Below are 14,307 nucleotides of genomic sequence, written 5' to 3' on the forward strand. Positions count from 1 at the left end.
GGGGGGGGGGGGACCAAGAATCCACCTATTTCCTTCCCCTCACCCCGACTGCTTGACCAACACACACAGGTGAGAAAACTTACGATGCTGATGGGCAAAGAAGCCTTCGAAGATCACAAAGTTGTTCACCTGTAAGATGAAACAAGAGAAATAATAGCTGTCTGTTCAGCTACTCAGCACATACTTGGGTATAGAACCCTGAGCTAGAAAAACCACAGCAGGAAGAAAAGCCAGCCTTCCTGTCCTTGTTGACAGACTCAGTCAGAATTTTAGGACCTGACAAGCTGATCCTAAAGCTGGACTGCAAAGGACCTCAAGTAGCCAAAATAATCTTCAGGATCAACAAAGGAATAATAAATTCGGGGAGGATTCACACTTCCTAAGTTCAAAGCTTACTCCAAAGCTATGGTAGTCAAAACAGTGGTAGAAACACAGGATAGGCAAATAGACCCTTGGAATGAACAGAGTCCAGAAACAGTCAACTGATTTTCAATAAAAGTAAAAGACCTTTCAAAAGGGAAAGTATAGCCTCTTCAACAACTGGTGTTTGGACAACTGAATATCTACATGCAAGATACTGAATTTGGATCAAAGAATAACTAAAAATGGATTAAAGGGGGTTCCCTGGTGGTCCAGTGGTTAAGACACTGCACTTCCACTTCAGGGCCATGGGTTCAATCCTTGGTTAGGGAAGTTCTGTGTGCCATGGAGCGTGGCCAAAGAAAAATAAAAAAGAAAACAAGAAAAAGATGGACCAAAGACCTAAATGTAAGAGCTAACACTATGAAACTTTTAGAAGGAAACATTAGGGAAAATCTTGATTACTTCGGACATGGTTTAAGAAATAAATGGTGTATTTCTTAAATAGGACATTGATTTCCTATCAAGAAAATGAAACCCCATAAACAAGAGGACATATTTGCAAATCATATATCTAATAAGGGTGTTGTGTCTAGAACATAAGGAACTCTTCCAACCCAGGAACAAACAGGCAACAAACACAATTTAAAAAGGGGCATGGACGTGAACATTTCTCAAAGAAGAAATGCAAATGGTCAATAAGCACTTGAAAAGATGCTCAACATCATTAGTCAAAAGGGAAATGCAAATCAAAACCACAAAGAGAAACAACTTCACAACCATTATTATGGCTATTATAAAAAGAAAAATAACAAATTTTGGTGAGGATGTCAAGGCACTAGAGCTACCATGCATTGCTGATGGAGATGTAAAATGCTGCATTCACTGTGGAAAAAGTTTCTCAGTTCCTCAAAAAGTTAAACACCGGATTAACCACATGACCCAGGAATTCTACTCTTAAATACTCTTAGATATATACCCAAGAAAACTAGAAATATACATGCTTGGAGACATGGCTGGCCCAAAGCTAAGTAGCTACACAGGGGAGAACTGGGACTCAAACCCCCGACTCCTGATTCTAGCTGAGGCATGTCGGTCAGGAATACAGTGTAGTCATCAGAGTGGGCTATGGGTTCAAATTCAAACTCTAACATTAGCTGTGCACACTTGGTCAAGTCCCTAATCTACATAAACCCAAAATGGGGTCAATAAGACCTACCTCAAAGAAATGTACAAGGATCAACAGAGATAATGCAATGTAGATACCACACAGAGCTCATGAAACATTAGTCGTTATGATACTGTATATCTATCTATCTATGTCTATACACTCTATTGGAGAAGGAAATGGCAACCCATTCCAGCATTCTTGCCTAGAGAATCCTATGGACAGAGGAGCCTGGTGGGCTGCCATCTATGGGGTCATGCAGAGTCAGACATGACTGAAGCGATTTAGCATGCATACACTCTACACTGCCCTGCTCTTACATGTTACCTGGGTAATACATTTGATGCCAGATACTGATACTATGTTCCTTCTGTTGCTCTCTGCTGCCTCTTAATGGAGAAATGATGTCCTGCACATTCTAAGCAGACCCTGTCTATCTCCTGCCTTGACCCTGCTGTAATGTCTACCATGACATTATTCGCCTCCAACAAGCATATGCTCAGCACTCCAGCCAAACAAAACACTGCTTGCAGTGCCCTGAAAAGTATATTAAGACCTCTCTGACTTTGCTCGTTTCTTCCTGCATGAAAAGCACTTTAGCCTGTCCACTTCTGTCCCCCTGACAAACACTTTTCAAGATTAAGTCAAGTCTCCCTTTACCCAAGTAAGCACTCACTTTATGCTTCCTCTGTAAGCACATCAATGAGTCTCATTACAATGGATTAACTGTCTGTGCTCCTATCCAAGGCTCGCTTGTCATCCCATCCCAAGCCCACTCAGCAACACTGCTTCAGCAGTTCTCTTGATTTTCTCAGTTCTTCCCACTTTCTCTGACATCATCAAATTTTGAGTCATTCTTATGCTGTTTGTTCTTATGCAGCTAAGAAGAATCAACTCTTTTGATCCATAGCCCTCTCGAGCTCTTGCTCTATTTCTGTTGACCTTAAACCAGGATTTAAGAGTCACCTATTCTTGCTGTCTCCAGTTCTGAGCTTCTTAATCTCTTAAACCAGGGGTCCCCAGCCCCTGGGCCACACAGCAAGTCCATGGCCTGCTAGGAACCCAGCCACATATCAGGTGAGTGGTGGCAGGCGAGCCGAAGCTTCATCTGTATTTATACTGCTCTTCATTGCTCCCATTACTGCCAGAGCTCTGCCTCTTGTGAGATCAGCGGCAGCATAATCAATGTAATGCGTGTGAAAAATCCCAAAACCACTCCCCCCTTCCCCCACATCCACTGGGTCCATGGAAAAATTATCTTCCACAAAGCCAGTCCCTGGTGCCAAAAAGGTTGAGGACTGCTGTGGCCTAAACTCACTCCATCCAGGCTTCCACCCACCACTGTGCTGAAACTGCCTGTCAGGATCACCAGTGGCCTCAGGCAGCTAAATCCAATGGTCACTTCTCAGACCTCTTCTTACCTCATGGATCAGCAGCATCTGACTCAGTGAGCCATTCCTTCCTTCTGCAAACAGTTTCTTCACTGGCCTTCCAGGTCACTTCTAATTTTGCATCTACTTCACTAGTCACTTCTGGGCTGCATTTGCTGCTACTTCTCTCCCAGACTTTCTAAGAGTGCCTGAGGGCTCAAGTCCTTGGATTGATAACTCACTCCATGGTGATTCTCATCCTGTCTCGCTGCTTTCAAGTATCGTACAGGTGCTGAAAACTCTCCACCTGAAACCTCTTCTCCCAACACTATGGGAGCAACCAACTGTGTACTGAACATGAACTCGCCACAGACATCTCCAGTTAACATACTCAAGGTGGACTCTACTATTTCCCCCTCCAAAGCTGCTCTACCTTCCATCTCAGCTGACGTAATTTCATCCTCCCAAGTGCTCAGGCCAACAACTTTGGGATCACCCTTGACTCCCTCTCTTTTTTCTCCACAATCGGTCAAGAAACCTTATTTGCTTTAACTTCAGAATACCTAAAATCTGACCACTCCTTCCCACCTCCACTGCCACCATCTTGGTCTGAGCCACCACCATTTATCATCAGGATTGTTGCTTCGTAATCTGCTTGCACCCTCACTCCTCTACTGCGTATTCTTAACAAGCAAAGTGCTCTGGTTTAAAGTACGTCACATTAGGGACTTCCCTGGAGTCCAGTAGCTAAGATTCCACATTCCCAGTGCAGGGGGCCTGGGTTCAATTCCTGGTAGGGGAGCTAGATCCCACGTGCCACAGATAAGACCCCAGATGCCACAACTAAAGACCCCACAGCCTTGACGGAAACCTGGCGCAGCCAAATGAATATTAAAGTAAGTCCTATCATATTTCCCCTCTGCGCAAACCCCTATGATGGCTCTCCTTTTTTCACTAAGAGTAAAAGCCAAAGTTTTTGCAATAGCCTGCAGGGCCCCAAGTGTCCTTCTTTCCCTGTTACTGCTCTTATCTCCTCTACAGCACTCCCCACTCACTCACACTGCTCTAGCCACACCAGCCAAATTTCTAGGCCCACTCCACCTCATGGCCTTCACACTAGCCATTTCCTCTGCGTGGGATGCTCCCCCTCCAGGTATTAATGGCTCATAGTCTCACCTCTTTAAGTTACTGCTCAAGTGACACTTTCTCAGTGAGGCCTTTCCTGCTTATCCCATTTAAACTTGCAATCACACACATTCCCATCCTCACCAGGGCATTCCCAAACCTTCTTACTTGCTCTTGTTTTCCTAGAGTGCTTATCGACAAGAGTATCTACTTGTTTATTATGTTTGTCTGCCCAACTAGAATATAAGCTTTGTAAGAACAGAGACTTTTTTCTGTTTTATTGAACCAAGTATTCCTAAAGCCCAGAATACTACTGGGTGCTCAACAAATATATGCTGAATAGACAGACAGCATTAGCAACATTATATTGCATCCACTTACAAACAAACCACATTCCCCCCAAATAAACCAAATCTCTCTGGGGACAGGGAACGTATATTATTCTGAGCCCTTACTAAATTAAATCTTGATTGACTAAGTAATGGACTATGTGAAAATGAAGAGATGAAAATGAACTGACTTATGTTTGGGGTTGGAGAAGGCAATGGCACCCCACTCCAGTACTCTTGCCTGGAAAATCCCATGGATGGAGGAGCCTGGTAGGCTGCAGTCCATGGGGTCGCTAAGAGTCAGACACGACTGAGAGATTTCACTTTCACTTTTCCCTTTCATGCATTGGAGAAGGAAGTGGCAACCCACTCCAGTGTTCTTGCCTGGAGAATCCCAGGGACGGGGGAGCCTGGTGGGCTGCCATCTATGGGGTCGCACAGAGTCGGACACGACTGAAGTGACTTAGCAGCAGCAGTAACTTCTCCCCTGGAGAAGGAAATGGCAACCCACTCCAGTATCCTTACCTGGAGAATCCCATGGATGGAGGAGCCTTAAGAGTCGGACACGACTGAGTGACTTTTTACTTACTTTACTTTTACTATGTTTGGGATATAAACATGCTTTTAGGTGTACACAACAGTCCAGGATGAAGAATAAAAATAGATGAGATGATAATGAAACAGCTCCAGGATGAGAGATGGTATCCTCTGATCCCACCCTGAGCTTAGCTGTATAAAAGAAGTCCTATACAATGGGGAATAGGGACTGCTTGGAAGGTACCTCTTCTTTGCCCCCCAAAGACTAGGTAATTCAGTGGGAATGCTCAGTGGGGATCTATTCTCTGAAACTTCTAACCTGTGGGACGGTGGTCTCCAGGTTGTAGTGTTTATTCAGGAACTTCAGCAGCTTCTGGGAGGGTCTGTCAATGGCCAGTTGGTGTGGTTCAACTCGCTCCTTCTGCAGGGAACAAGAGACTAGGGTAGGAGAAGGTGTGGGGAAAGCAGGCCAACAGGAATCCTGGGAAGGATATGGGAACATAGTGGGGGTGGGAGGATGGGAGGCAGGGCCTCTGGGAGGACTGAAGGCCTCTGGGAAGAGCTGGCAAAGAGATAAGCAATACCTGCAACATATGCTGGAAGAGTTCTCGTCCGTGGCCATGGCGTTGAAGTGATTCATGGATGTAAAAGTCCAAGATGCAAAGTGGTTCTACCTCATTGTGAGCCTCACGATCATCCTAGGAGGTAAAAGAACAACAAAGATTTTCTAGGGACTTCCCTGGCGGTCCAGTGGTTAAGAATCCAATTTCTAATGCAGGGGACGAGGGTTTCATTCCCAGTCAGGGAACTAGGATCCTACATGCTGCAGGGCAACTAAGCCCATGCAACACAACTTTGTTCTAGAGCAATAAGAGAAGCCCATGCCCCACAAATAGGAGAAGCCCCTGCATTGCAACAAAGAGCATGCACCTCAATGAAGATCCAGAGCAGCCAATAATAATTTTTAACTTAAAAAGATCTTCTAGGACTCAAACATTACTGCCAACTTCCGACCTCCAGCGCTTCTGTTCTCAGAAGCCAAGGCATATGAATTTTCAGTTTCCAATGACACTTACCAGTACAAAGAGTTTCTTATATCCAACTTTAAGAAAGCCAACAATGGCTCCTTTTCCAGCCCTGTAGGATGGAGAAAATAACAAACTGTAGTGAGCACCTATTTGGAAGAGGTAGAGTCAAAACAGGGAAAGGGGCTGGGGGAGGAAGGAATTAAGCACAGGATGGAAGAGCACTTGACACTCACGGCCGAGCTGAAGTATCTTTGAGTATATACATAACGTGGCGATTGCTCTGCATCCTGGATGCACTGGTTATGGGAGCAGGAAGATGCTGGGCCTGCCAGGAATTTTAAGGCAGACTTTCTACAAGTCCCTTCCAAAGGACCCCTGCCTCCCTTACCAGCTGTCCCCAGAGGCCTCCCCTTTACCACATGTAGACTCCCCAGTACCTTAGCAGAGGCCTTGCCCAGCTCATCTACAATGGTCATAATTTGCTGCTGCAGATCAACACTACAGAAAGAGAGAAGAGTCAGATAGTCACTGAGTTAAAGGGTCCTGGGCAATCACTCCCTGGGAACTTGGGCCATAACCCCAGGTCAGTACTTCACGCCCTCCCTCTATCTTGGTCTTCCAACCCTATTTCCCACCCTACTCTGAAACCCAAACTTTTGCCACACGTCTTTTCAGGGTGGTACACTCCCTTCTCCATTAAAATTACTGTGGGGAAGCAGGAAGGGCAGGTCAACCATATCCTTCGGTTGGGACCACACATTGGGCCAAGCGGTGAAAGGTGGCAGATTCAAGCCCCGATCAACCCCACAAGGTCTAGGGTCAAAGGTCACCAAAAAGGCGAGCCTGGACATCAAAAGGAGTGGTCACTAGTCAACGCGAGAAGGGGGCGTGGTGCCTGGACCAGGTTCCAAGAGGAACCGGGAGAGAAGGGCCGTGGGGAAGATTTGAGATGTCACCGGGCCGGCGTTGTGGTTCCGGGTCGGCGGGCCGGGGGCCTTAGGTGCTGGTCCAGCACCGTGATCCGCTCCGGGAGCAGCGCGTCCACATCGAACGGGAACTCCATGGCCCATTGTGCGCGGTCGGACCCGCCCCGCGCGACGTCACTTCCGCCCCTCCCACCGCAATCTGTATTTCCCCTGCCGCGCCTGCAGGTCCCCAGGGGACCGCCCCTCCCCGCGCTCCCCTCCTCCACCATCCGCCTGTATCGCAGCAGCTGGCCCCGGAGACCCCAATCTTCTTGCCAGAACAGCTGTCGCTTAGCAACAGCACTCAGCCCATCCTCGCCTCCCATGGCAGCGGGCGCCACAGCAACCCATTTTTGGGGCCTAGTGTCTCATTCTCCAGACCTTTCAGCCCCTCAGTGAACAGCTGACAATAGTGAGAACGCTGTGCCTCCGGCATAGGGGGCCACAAGTGATCAAGAGAGAATGGTACAACTGCTCATTTCTGGTGCCTTCTGGTCCCAAGAGCCCAGAGGCAGGGTTGGTTCAAACCTGACCACCCCTCTCCGCACAGCAGCACCCACTGCCCACTCCCTCATCAACCCCAACCCCCACCACAGCATTCATTCATTTGAAATTCAGCCCAGAGACAGGATACAGCTTTATTGTGAGAAAATGCAGCTGGTACAAGTCTGAAATAGTAACTGAATGTGTAACCCATCTATTTACAACAGCAAGGACTGAGGTTTCCCATACAAATCTGTACTACCTTCCCTCAGCCTCATGTGTATTCATCCCTTTCACCAACAATCATCTCTGGTGATTGAGCTCGCCACTGGCCACAAAGTAGGCACAACTCTTCAGGATGAAGTATTGTGTAGGAGACCTGCCTGTTCCCATCCCAGTCTGTACCTACAGAGCACTCTGGGGGCCCGCCTGCTCAGTGGAGGTGGCTTCAGTGGGGGCCGTGAGTGGCACCTTGGGCATTGACTCAGGTGGAGGGCCACTTTCTTCTCGCAGATGGCCCTGGTAGAGCCGGCGAAGGCGGGACAGCTCTCTCTCTGGTGGCTGTTTCCAGCTGTACCATGGATACCAGGGGTCACCAGAAACCAGAGTGGGGGCTGGTGGAGTAGCACTCACAGCTCCATGAGAGGTACTGAAGTCAAGGTCCCGAGGTTCAACCTGGGGAATGTGGTAACTGAGGAGACCTAGGGGGTTAAAAATAAAAGAGAAAGCCAGGGGAGAGGAAAGGGGTAATTCAGATTAACAAAGATAATAAGGAAAATAACCTGTAAAAGAAGGAGGGACCAATCAGAGCCACTGGGTACATTTATGCATGTGGTGTGCCACCCAAAGGCAACTGGCCAAGGGGCAAGTGTGGGCTGACGTGCTGCCTGGGCTCTTGCCTGCCAAGCTGTGCAGTCCTGTGCCAGGTGAGGAAGCTGCATCTGCCCTAACAGAGGGCTACCTGTTCCTAACTTGTGTAAAAGTGTCATGGAGCCCAGGGTCAAAAATTTATACAAAGCTCTTATGATCTAGCCATGGCACTGGGACCAACAGTTACAAAATAAGAAGCAGAGAAAGAACAAAGGGACAGGGCAATGACAAGGTAAGAGATTCAGGAGAGGAAACTAAAGGACAGTGGAATGACGAAAGGAGAGACTCTTGAGAAGAACATGTTGGGTGCTACTTCTCAGACAGCTGGGAAGATTTATATCCACTCTCCAGCCCTAAGTCACTATCCTTATGCCTAAGAAAACCACCCTGTGCCCCTTCTCATGCTCACCATGATCCCTGGCTTTCTGGATAGCCTGGGTCAACTTCTTGTGTTGCTTCATACAGACCCCTGTGGGGAGAAAAAAGGTAACTCACAGCTCATTTGATAAGGCACAGTAAATAAAGAACACACCTGCTTCCTTATGGTGATTGAGGGCTAGTTATGGAAGACCAGCTCTACCTAATGACCCCATTCCCCTGACCTCGCCATGAGCCTTGGTTTCCCCTTCTGCTCAGTGGCAAGAATGCTCTCTGAGAATCAGGATGAAGACTTAGGAGGGTCTGGGTAGTACAGAGAAGCCATTAAATGGTAAAGGCTTCAAGACAAGGAGCAGAACACCATTCAAAAGGCAAGTGTGATGGGACTTCCCTGGTGGCCCAGTGGCTAAGACTCCCACTCCCAATGCGGGGGACCTGGGTTCGATCCCTGGTCAGGGAACTAGATCCCACATGCCTCAACTAAGAGTCTGCATGCTGCAACTATAGATCCCACGTGCCACAACTAGAAGTTCAAGGATACTGTGTGCCACATCTAAGACCTGGTGCAACCCAATAAGTAAATAAAAATAAATATTAAAAAGAAAAGGAAAGTGTGGTTAAAGGGCTGACTTGAACAATCCACAGAGAAAGATTCAATAAAGGAAGAAAGGATTTCAGATCTGGGGAAGATTATCTGAGAAAGTGGCAAAATAGTTCCTTCAGCCTTTTACAGCTTGACTATAAAAATCTTTTTAAAATTCCCTGGGAATTTCCTGGGGGTCCAGTGGTTAGGGCTCCTCCTTGTTCTCACTGCTGAAGGCTTGGGTTTGACCTTTGGTCAGAGAACTAAAACCCCACAAGCCACACGTGCAGCCCAAAGAAAAAAAACCAACTCCTTGAAAAACCAAACTCCACTGACCAGGCTGCTGCTGCCGCTGCTGCTAAGTCGCTTCAGTCATGTCCGACTCTGTGCAATCCCGTAGACGGCAGCCCACCAGGCTCCCCCGTCCCTGGGATTCTCCAGGCAAGAACACTGGAGTGGGTTGCCATTTCCTTCTCCAATGCATGAAAAGTGAAAAGTGAAAGTGAAGTCGCTCAGTCGTGCCCTACTCTTAGCGACCCCATGGACTGCCGCCTACCAGGCTCCTCCGTCCATGGGATTTTCCAGGCAAGTGTACTGGAGTGGGGTACCAGTGCCTTCTCCGACTGACCAGGCTGCCACCCCCTAAAAGGGTGGATTCTGATTATTCTTTGCAAATTTATCTTGCTTTGGAACAGAGGCTGGCAAACTGCTTCTGTACAGGGCCATACACCATAGGCACTGTGGCATATATTTTAGGCATATATTATCATCTGTCTCAGCTCAATTCTGCCATTGCAGACTGGAAGCAGTTATAAACAGTATGGAAATAAATGGACATGAGAGTGAGCTGGATTAGGCCTGTGGTTGTAGTTAGGGAATAAACAGATGTAATCTTGAATTGGTGAGTTTACACCAAATTTGGGAAATCTAACTGAAGTGTCAATTATATTAAAGAACAGTCAATTTATGAGAAAGCCTTCCAGAAAAGTGAAGAGACCCTAGAGAAAGGAAACAATCAGCACCATTTATCTTTTAAGAGCTCCATTTAGATAGTCTGCTTATATCAGTACTCACCTGGATCTTTTGTCCATATGTAATTTATTCAGTATATGACTATTCCCATTAGATCAAGATTTCCAAAAGGTTCCATCCCACTTTTTATGCCATTAGTAAGAGCCATCAAAGAAATACCTGTCGTCTGTCTTAATAAATATAAGAGGTGCTGTAAGAAAAAGCTATTCTGGTGGTGATGGGGATGATGGGCTCACCTGTATATGGAGCATGGAAGATGATACCTGTGTGGGCACAGACAAACTGTTTCAAGAGCTTCACGTTCTGTAGAGAAAAGTGGTGGAAAAACAAGAGAGAGGAAAGGGAAGTCAGCAAAATGGTTAGAGGTTAACCACCATGTCCCAGTTTCAGCCCCATCCCTTTACTGAACACGTTTTCTTACTAACTTTTCCTCTTTCCTGGCCTCTTTACCATTTCACATGCACATCCTACATTCTGTCACTGAGACTCACAAAGAATTCTCTTTTGCAGGGGTCACGTTCAAAAGTCAGCTCTTCATGCAACAAATTAGGGACAGCGGGGTGGCAAACCCTTGAAATCACCTAAAAAATGTAGTATGTGTTATATGTTTGTACGTGACTAACTTATATGAAGGTATGTTATGTGTAATGTATATATTTGTTAACATCAATTTTAAAGATTTTAATAGTTAGAATGACTCCCAGCCAGCAATTAATCACAGGTGATGAGACTCCCAAAGGAAAAGCAGGTATACTGGCAGAGTGCCATGGCACGCAGATTCATCTGCACTATTCCATCTGTAACCTTTCTCTCTCCCTTAGTCAAGTAATTTCTTATAAATTGTATCAAATGATTACAGCCTTTTTTTGGTAACTAGTAACATACAGCTGAAATTGACAAGTATCTCCTGGACTCCTCTACAACCTGTATCAGAAAAAGCCTGGAAGCAATCAGATACCTGCCTCTGCTGACTGACATATGAATGCCTTCCAACTTCCCTGATGACCAGTCAGTTTCTGCTCTACTATCTTCTAATACTGCAAATGCAAAAGAGCACTTTTCCACTGTCATCTTTACAGTTTCTGAATCCTTCAAGAAACAAGTCCTCTCCTCCTCACAATGAAGATTTTTTTTTTTTTTTTAAATAACTAGATTATCCATTGTTTCGTGTATCTGCCCTCCTGGCCCAAGTCTTGACATGCAATCAAACATCAATGACAACAAAATAAAGAAAATCTCAGGAAAAAACTAGTCCAATCTACCTGGAAGTAACTGATTGATACAATTGAACCTTTGGGCATTTCCCTCTCATTAGAAATGAGCATTTCTCTTGCCGATTTAGACTGAAAACTTCACAAGTAAGAGATGAATCTTTTATATATAACCCACAGTAGAAGGCAAAAGTCTGGAAGGAGGGACTTCTCTGGTGGTCCAGTGGTTAAGAATCTACCTTCCAAAGCAGGAGACAAGGGTTTAATCTAAGACACTACATGCCTTGGGGCAACTAAATCCATTTGTCTCAAGTAGAGAGATGCCCTCGCCACAGTGAAGAGCCCATGTGCTGCCACTAAGATTCAACACAGCCATAACTAAATAAATACTAAAAGCTGAAAAGATTAATGTTTTCACATTGCCAGAAAGTCAATGCAAAATGGACTTTAGGGGCCCAGGATATGAAGAATGGGGCACCTAAGGTAATCTCGTTTAGTACTGCAAAGAGCCTTTAAGTTTTTATACCGAAGACAAGATTCTCCTTACCCTAAAGTCAACATGCAGCTTCTGATCCCGGCAGATGGGGCAGGGGTTCCCAGCAACTTTATTTCCACGCTGTAGAGAAAAGAAACAGGCAGGTGAAGACGTTCAAAGCCTCTGTCACTATGGCCTTCAGCCCCACTCCACATCCCATCCATGTGCCATCCTCAGAAACTCACAATACACATCTTTCGAGTCCGCTGTGGGGGTATTCCACCTTTGTGGTTTCGACGGTAGTCAGCCCAGACAGGGCGAGAACCATAGCGGTTGTGGTATTCTGAAATGAAAAGACCGTACAAGCTATTCCTGGGTGATGATGGTGAGGTGTCTCTGTCCACTTATTTCAGACCTCACTTGACGCGCCCCTTGTCCATTTAGAAGTACCGTCTGGGGACTTCCCTGGTGGTCTAGGCAAGTGGCTAAAATCGTGTGCTCCCAATGCAGGGGGCCTGGGTTGGATTCCTGGTCAGGGAACTAGATCCCACATGCCGCAGCCACAACCTGGTACAGCCAAATAAATAAGTAATAAATATTAAAAAAAATAAACAAGTACCTTCTGAGTCCAGGTATTTCCAGGGTTCATCCTCATAAGGGGAAACAGGAATTGGGGGCAAAGAATCATCCTCAGGGGGGGCTTTGGTGCAAAGAGTCTGGAGGGGAACCTATAAAAGAAGGGGCAGAGAGAAAATGAGACAAGAGTTCAAGGACACAACATGATTGGTTTATTAAACTTACACCATCAGCAACAGACGGGAACCTATTAAAGGAGGGGCAGAGCAGAAATGGTTGGATGGCATCACCAACTCAATGGACATGAGTTTGAGCAAGCTCCAAGAGACGGTGAAGGAGAGGGAAGCCTGGTGTGCTGCAGTTGATGATATCGCAGAGTCGGACACAACTGAACGACTGAACAACAGAAGGAAAACGAGACACTGAGTTCAAGGACAAGAACTGACTGGTTTATTAAGTCTACACCATCAACAACCAGTATCCCTGCCTCCAGCTGGATCTTGCAAGAAAAGGTAACACTGGAAGATAAATAGGTGACTGGGAAGCAAATTTATTTGAAAATACAACTCAAAAACCAGGCACACATAAGGTTTCTGTGTTTCCTGAAATGAACTCAGTGTAATGGAGAAAAAAGGGAGAATTTCTATCTTCTGGGAGCTAAGATGTGTACTACGAAAAGGATGTAAAGGACAGGTGAGTCTCCCAACTCAACTGAATCCTGAATCACTGAGTTGCCCGGTCTTATAAAAAGTTGATGGTCTACATTCCATATGGCAGAACAAACTTGAGTCCTAACGCTATGTCCGAAGCTACCAAGTCTATATTTAACGCTGTGGTAGCCCCTCTCATCACTCTTCAGTCTCACTTTTGGGAGTGGCAGATGGGCAAGCCTTCCAAAATCACGCTGCCCCATCAAGAATCTGCCCTACCAAGAATCTCCAGGGTGGTGAGTACGTGTGGCTGAGGGAAAACCTCAATCCAAAGTAGTTAATGCTCTCATGTTGGTAAGAAACTGATTTAGTGAGATAAAGAGCCGAGAAACTGGTCCCCCGGGCGGGAGAATGTATTCTGGCTTTACTGAGCGATAGCCGGGCTGGTAGTAGTTAGTGTCCCTCACAACCCAATGACACCCTCGGGCATCAAAGATTTAGACACACATACAGGTAACAGCTGATTTGTGTTTGGCCAAGGGGTCCAATCCATTCCATCGTCTAATTATTCAGCCGAGACGGAAACTTGGGAAGAGAATGACATCCAACCCTGGCTCTTTACACTTGTCTCGAGATTAGAAAACGCGCTGTACTGAGGAATGAGAGGGGAAGGGGGAGGAAGCAGAGCGTTTCCTTGACAGCCAATGTATAAGCCCTTGGGAGGGTATCCGTTCCTGGATTCCCGGCAGTGTAGCGACGACCTAGAGAAAGTACAACCAAATCTGAGGTTGTACAAAATGTGCCCCAAGGAGTTACCTGAACTCCGTAGGCACCTCTGAAGGGCGAAATGTAAGGAAGGCGCCTCAGCAACACGTTCAATACGGAGGCAGCCATCTTGACGTACCCGCAAAGCAGGAAAGTCCGCAAACGAGACTGCGCATGTTCCAGGAACCAGAGTAGGGTGGGGCCAAGGACGACTCCGCAGTACGAAAGGCGGACGCGCGTCTGCGTCAGGACGGAAGCGTGAGGGGCGGGCGTAGGGAGAGGGCAATTTCAGCTGCGTCACAATCGAATTCGGCCTTAAAATTGCGTTTTTGCTGGACCAGTCACTATGACTCTTAACTCTCATTCTTAGAGTCTGTGTTTTAAGCAATTTTGAAGTCGCTT

At 46.4% G+C, this 14,307-nt stretch overlaps 2 protein-coding genes across 2 annotated transcripts in view; both read right to left on the reverse strand.

Moving 5' to 3' along the window:
• ATAT1 (alpha tubulin acetyltransferase 1) overlaps positions 1-7,480 on the reverse strand; it is a 13,264-nt gene extending 5,784 nt beyond the window's left edge. Inside the window, exons 1-7 of the mRNA XM_010848198.1 lie at positions 6,874-7,480; positions 6,355-6,415; positions 6,151-6,242; positions 5,966-6,026; positions 5,474-5,587; positions 5,209-5,310; positions 84-129 (exon numbers count right to left, since the gene is read on the reverse strand). Coding sequence (XP_010846500.1) covers positions 84-129; positions 5,209-5,310; positions 5,474-5,587; positions 5,966-6,026; positions 6,151-6,242; positions 6,355-6,415; positions 6,874-7,208 — 811 coding nt within the window. The 5' untranslated portion in view covers positions 7,209-7,480. The remainder of the gene's footprint in view (positions 1-83; positions 130-5,208; positions 5,311-5,473; positions 5,588-5,965; positions 6,027-6,150; positions 6,243-6,354; positions 6,416-6,873) is intronic.
• Positions 7,481-7,498: 18 nt separating this feature from the next.
• Positions 7,499-14,118, reverse strand: MRPS18B (mitochondrial ribosomal protein S18B). The gene is made up of 7 exons (XM_010848156.1): positions 13,957-14,118; positions 12,534-12,642; positions 12,160-12,257; positions 11,987-12,055; positions 10,465-10,531; positions 8,645-8,704; positions 7,499-8,066 (listed from the first exon to the last, which is right to left on the reverse strand). The coding sequence occupies exons 1-7, from the start codon at positions 14,032-14,034 to the stop codon at positions 7,771-7,773; spliced, it is 777 nt and encodes a 258-aa protein (XP_010846458.1). The 5' UTR covers positions 14,035-14,118; the 3' UTR covers positions 7,499-7,770.
• Positions 14,119-14,307: the final 189 nt, after the last annotated feature.

The sequence above is a fragment of the Bison bison genome, unplaced genomic scaffold, assembly GCF_000754665.1.
Source record: "Bison bison bison isolate TAMUID 2011002044 unplaced genomic scaffold, Bison_UMD1.0 scf7180017864260, whole genome shotgun sequence".
NCBI classification, from domain to species: domain Eukaryota; kingdom Metazoa; phylum Chordata; class Mammalia; order Artiodactyla; family Bovidae; genus Bison; species Bison bison.

Bases quoted from the DNA above. Each gene is read 5' to 3' on its own strand.
- MRPS18B (XM_010848156.1), bottom strand. From the start codon at position 14,034: ATGGCTGCCTCCGTATTGAACGTGTTGCTGAGGCGCCTTCCTTACATT. The intron at 12,643-13,956 runs GTAACTCCTTGG...CTTCTTTTATAG, and splicing joins GAGGTGCCTACGGAGTTCAG to GTTCCCCTCCAGACTCTTTG. The intron at 8,067-8,644 runs GTGAGCATGAGA...TTAACCCCCTAG, and splicing joins CCAGAAAGCCAGGGATCATG to GTCTCCTCAGTTACCACATT.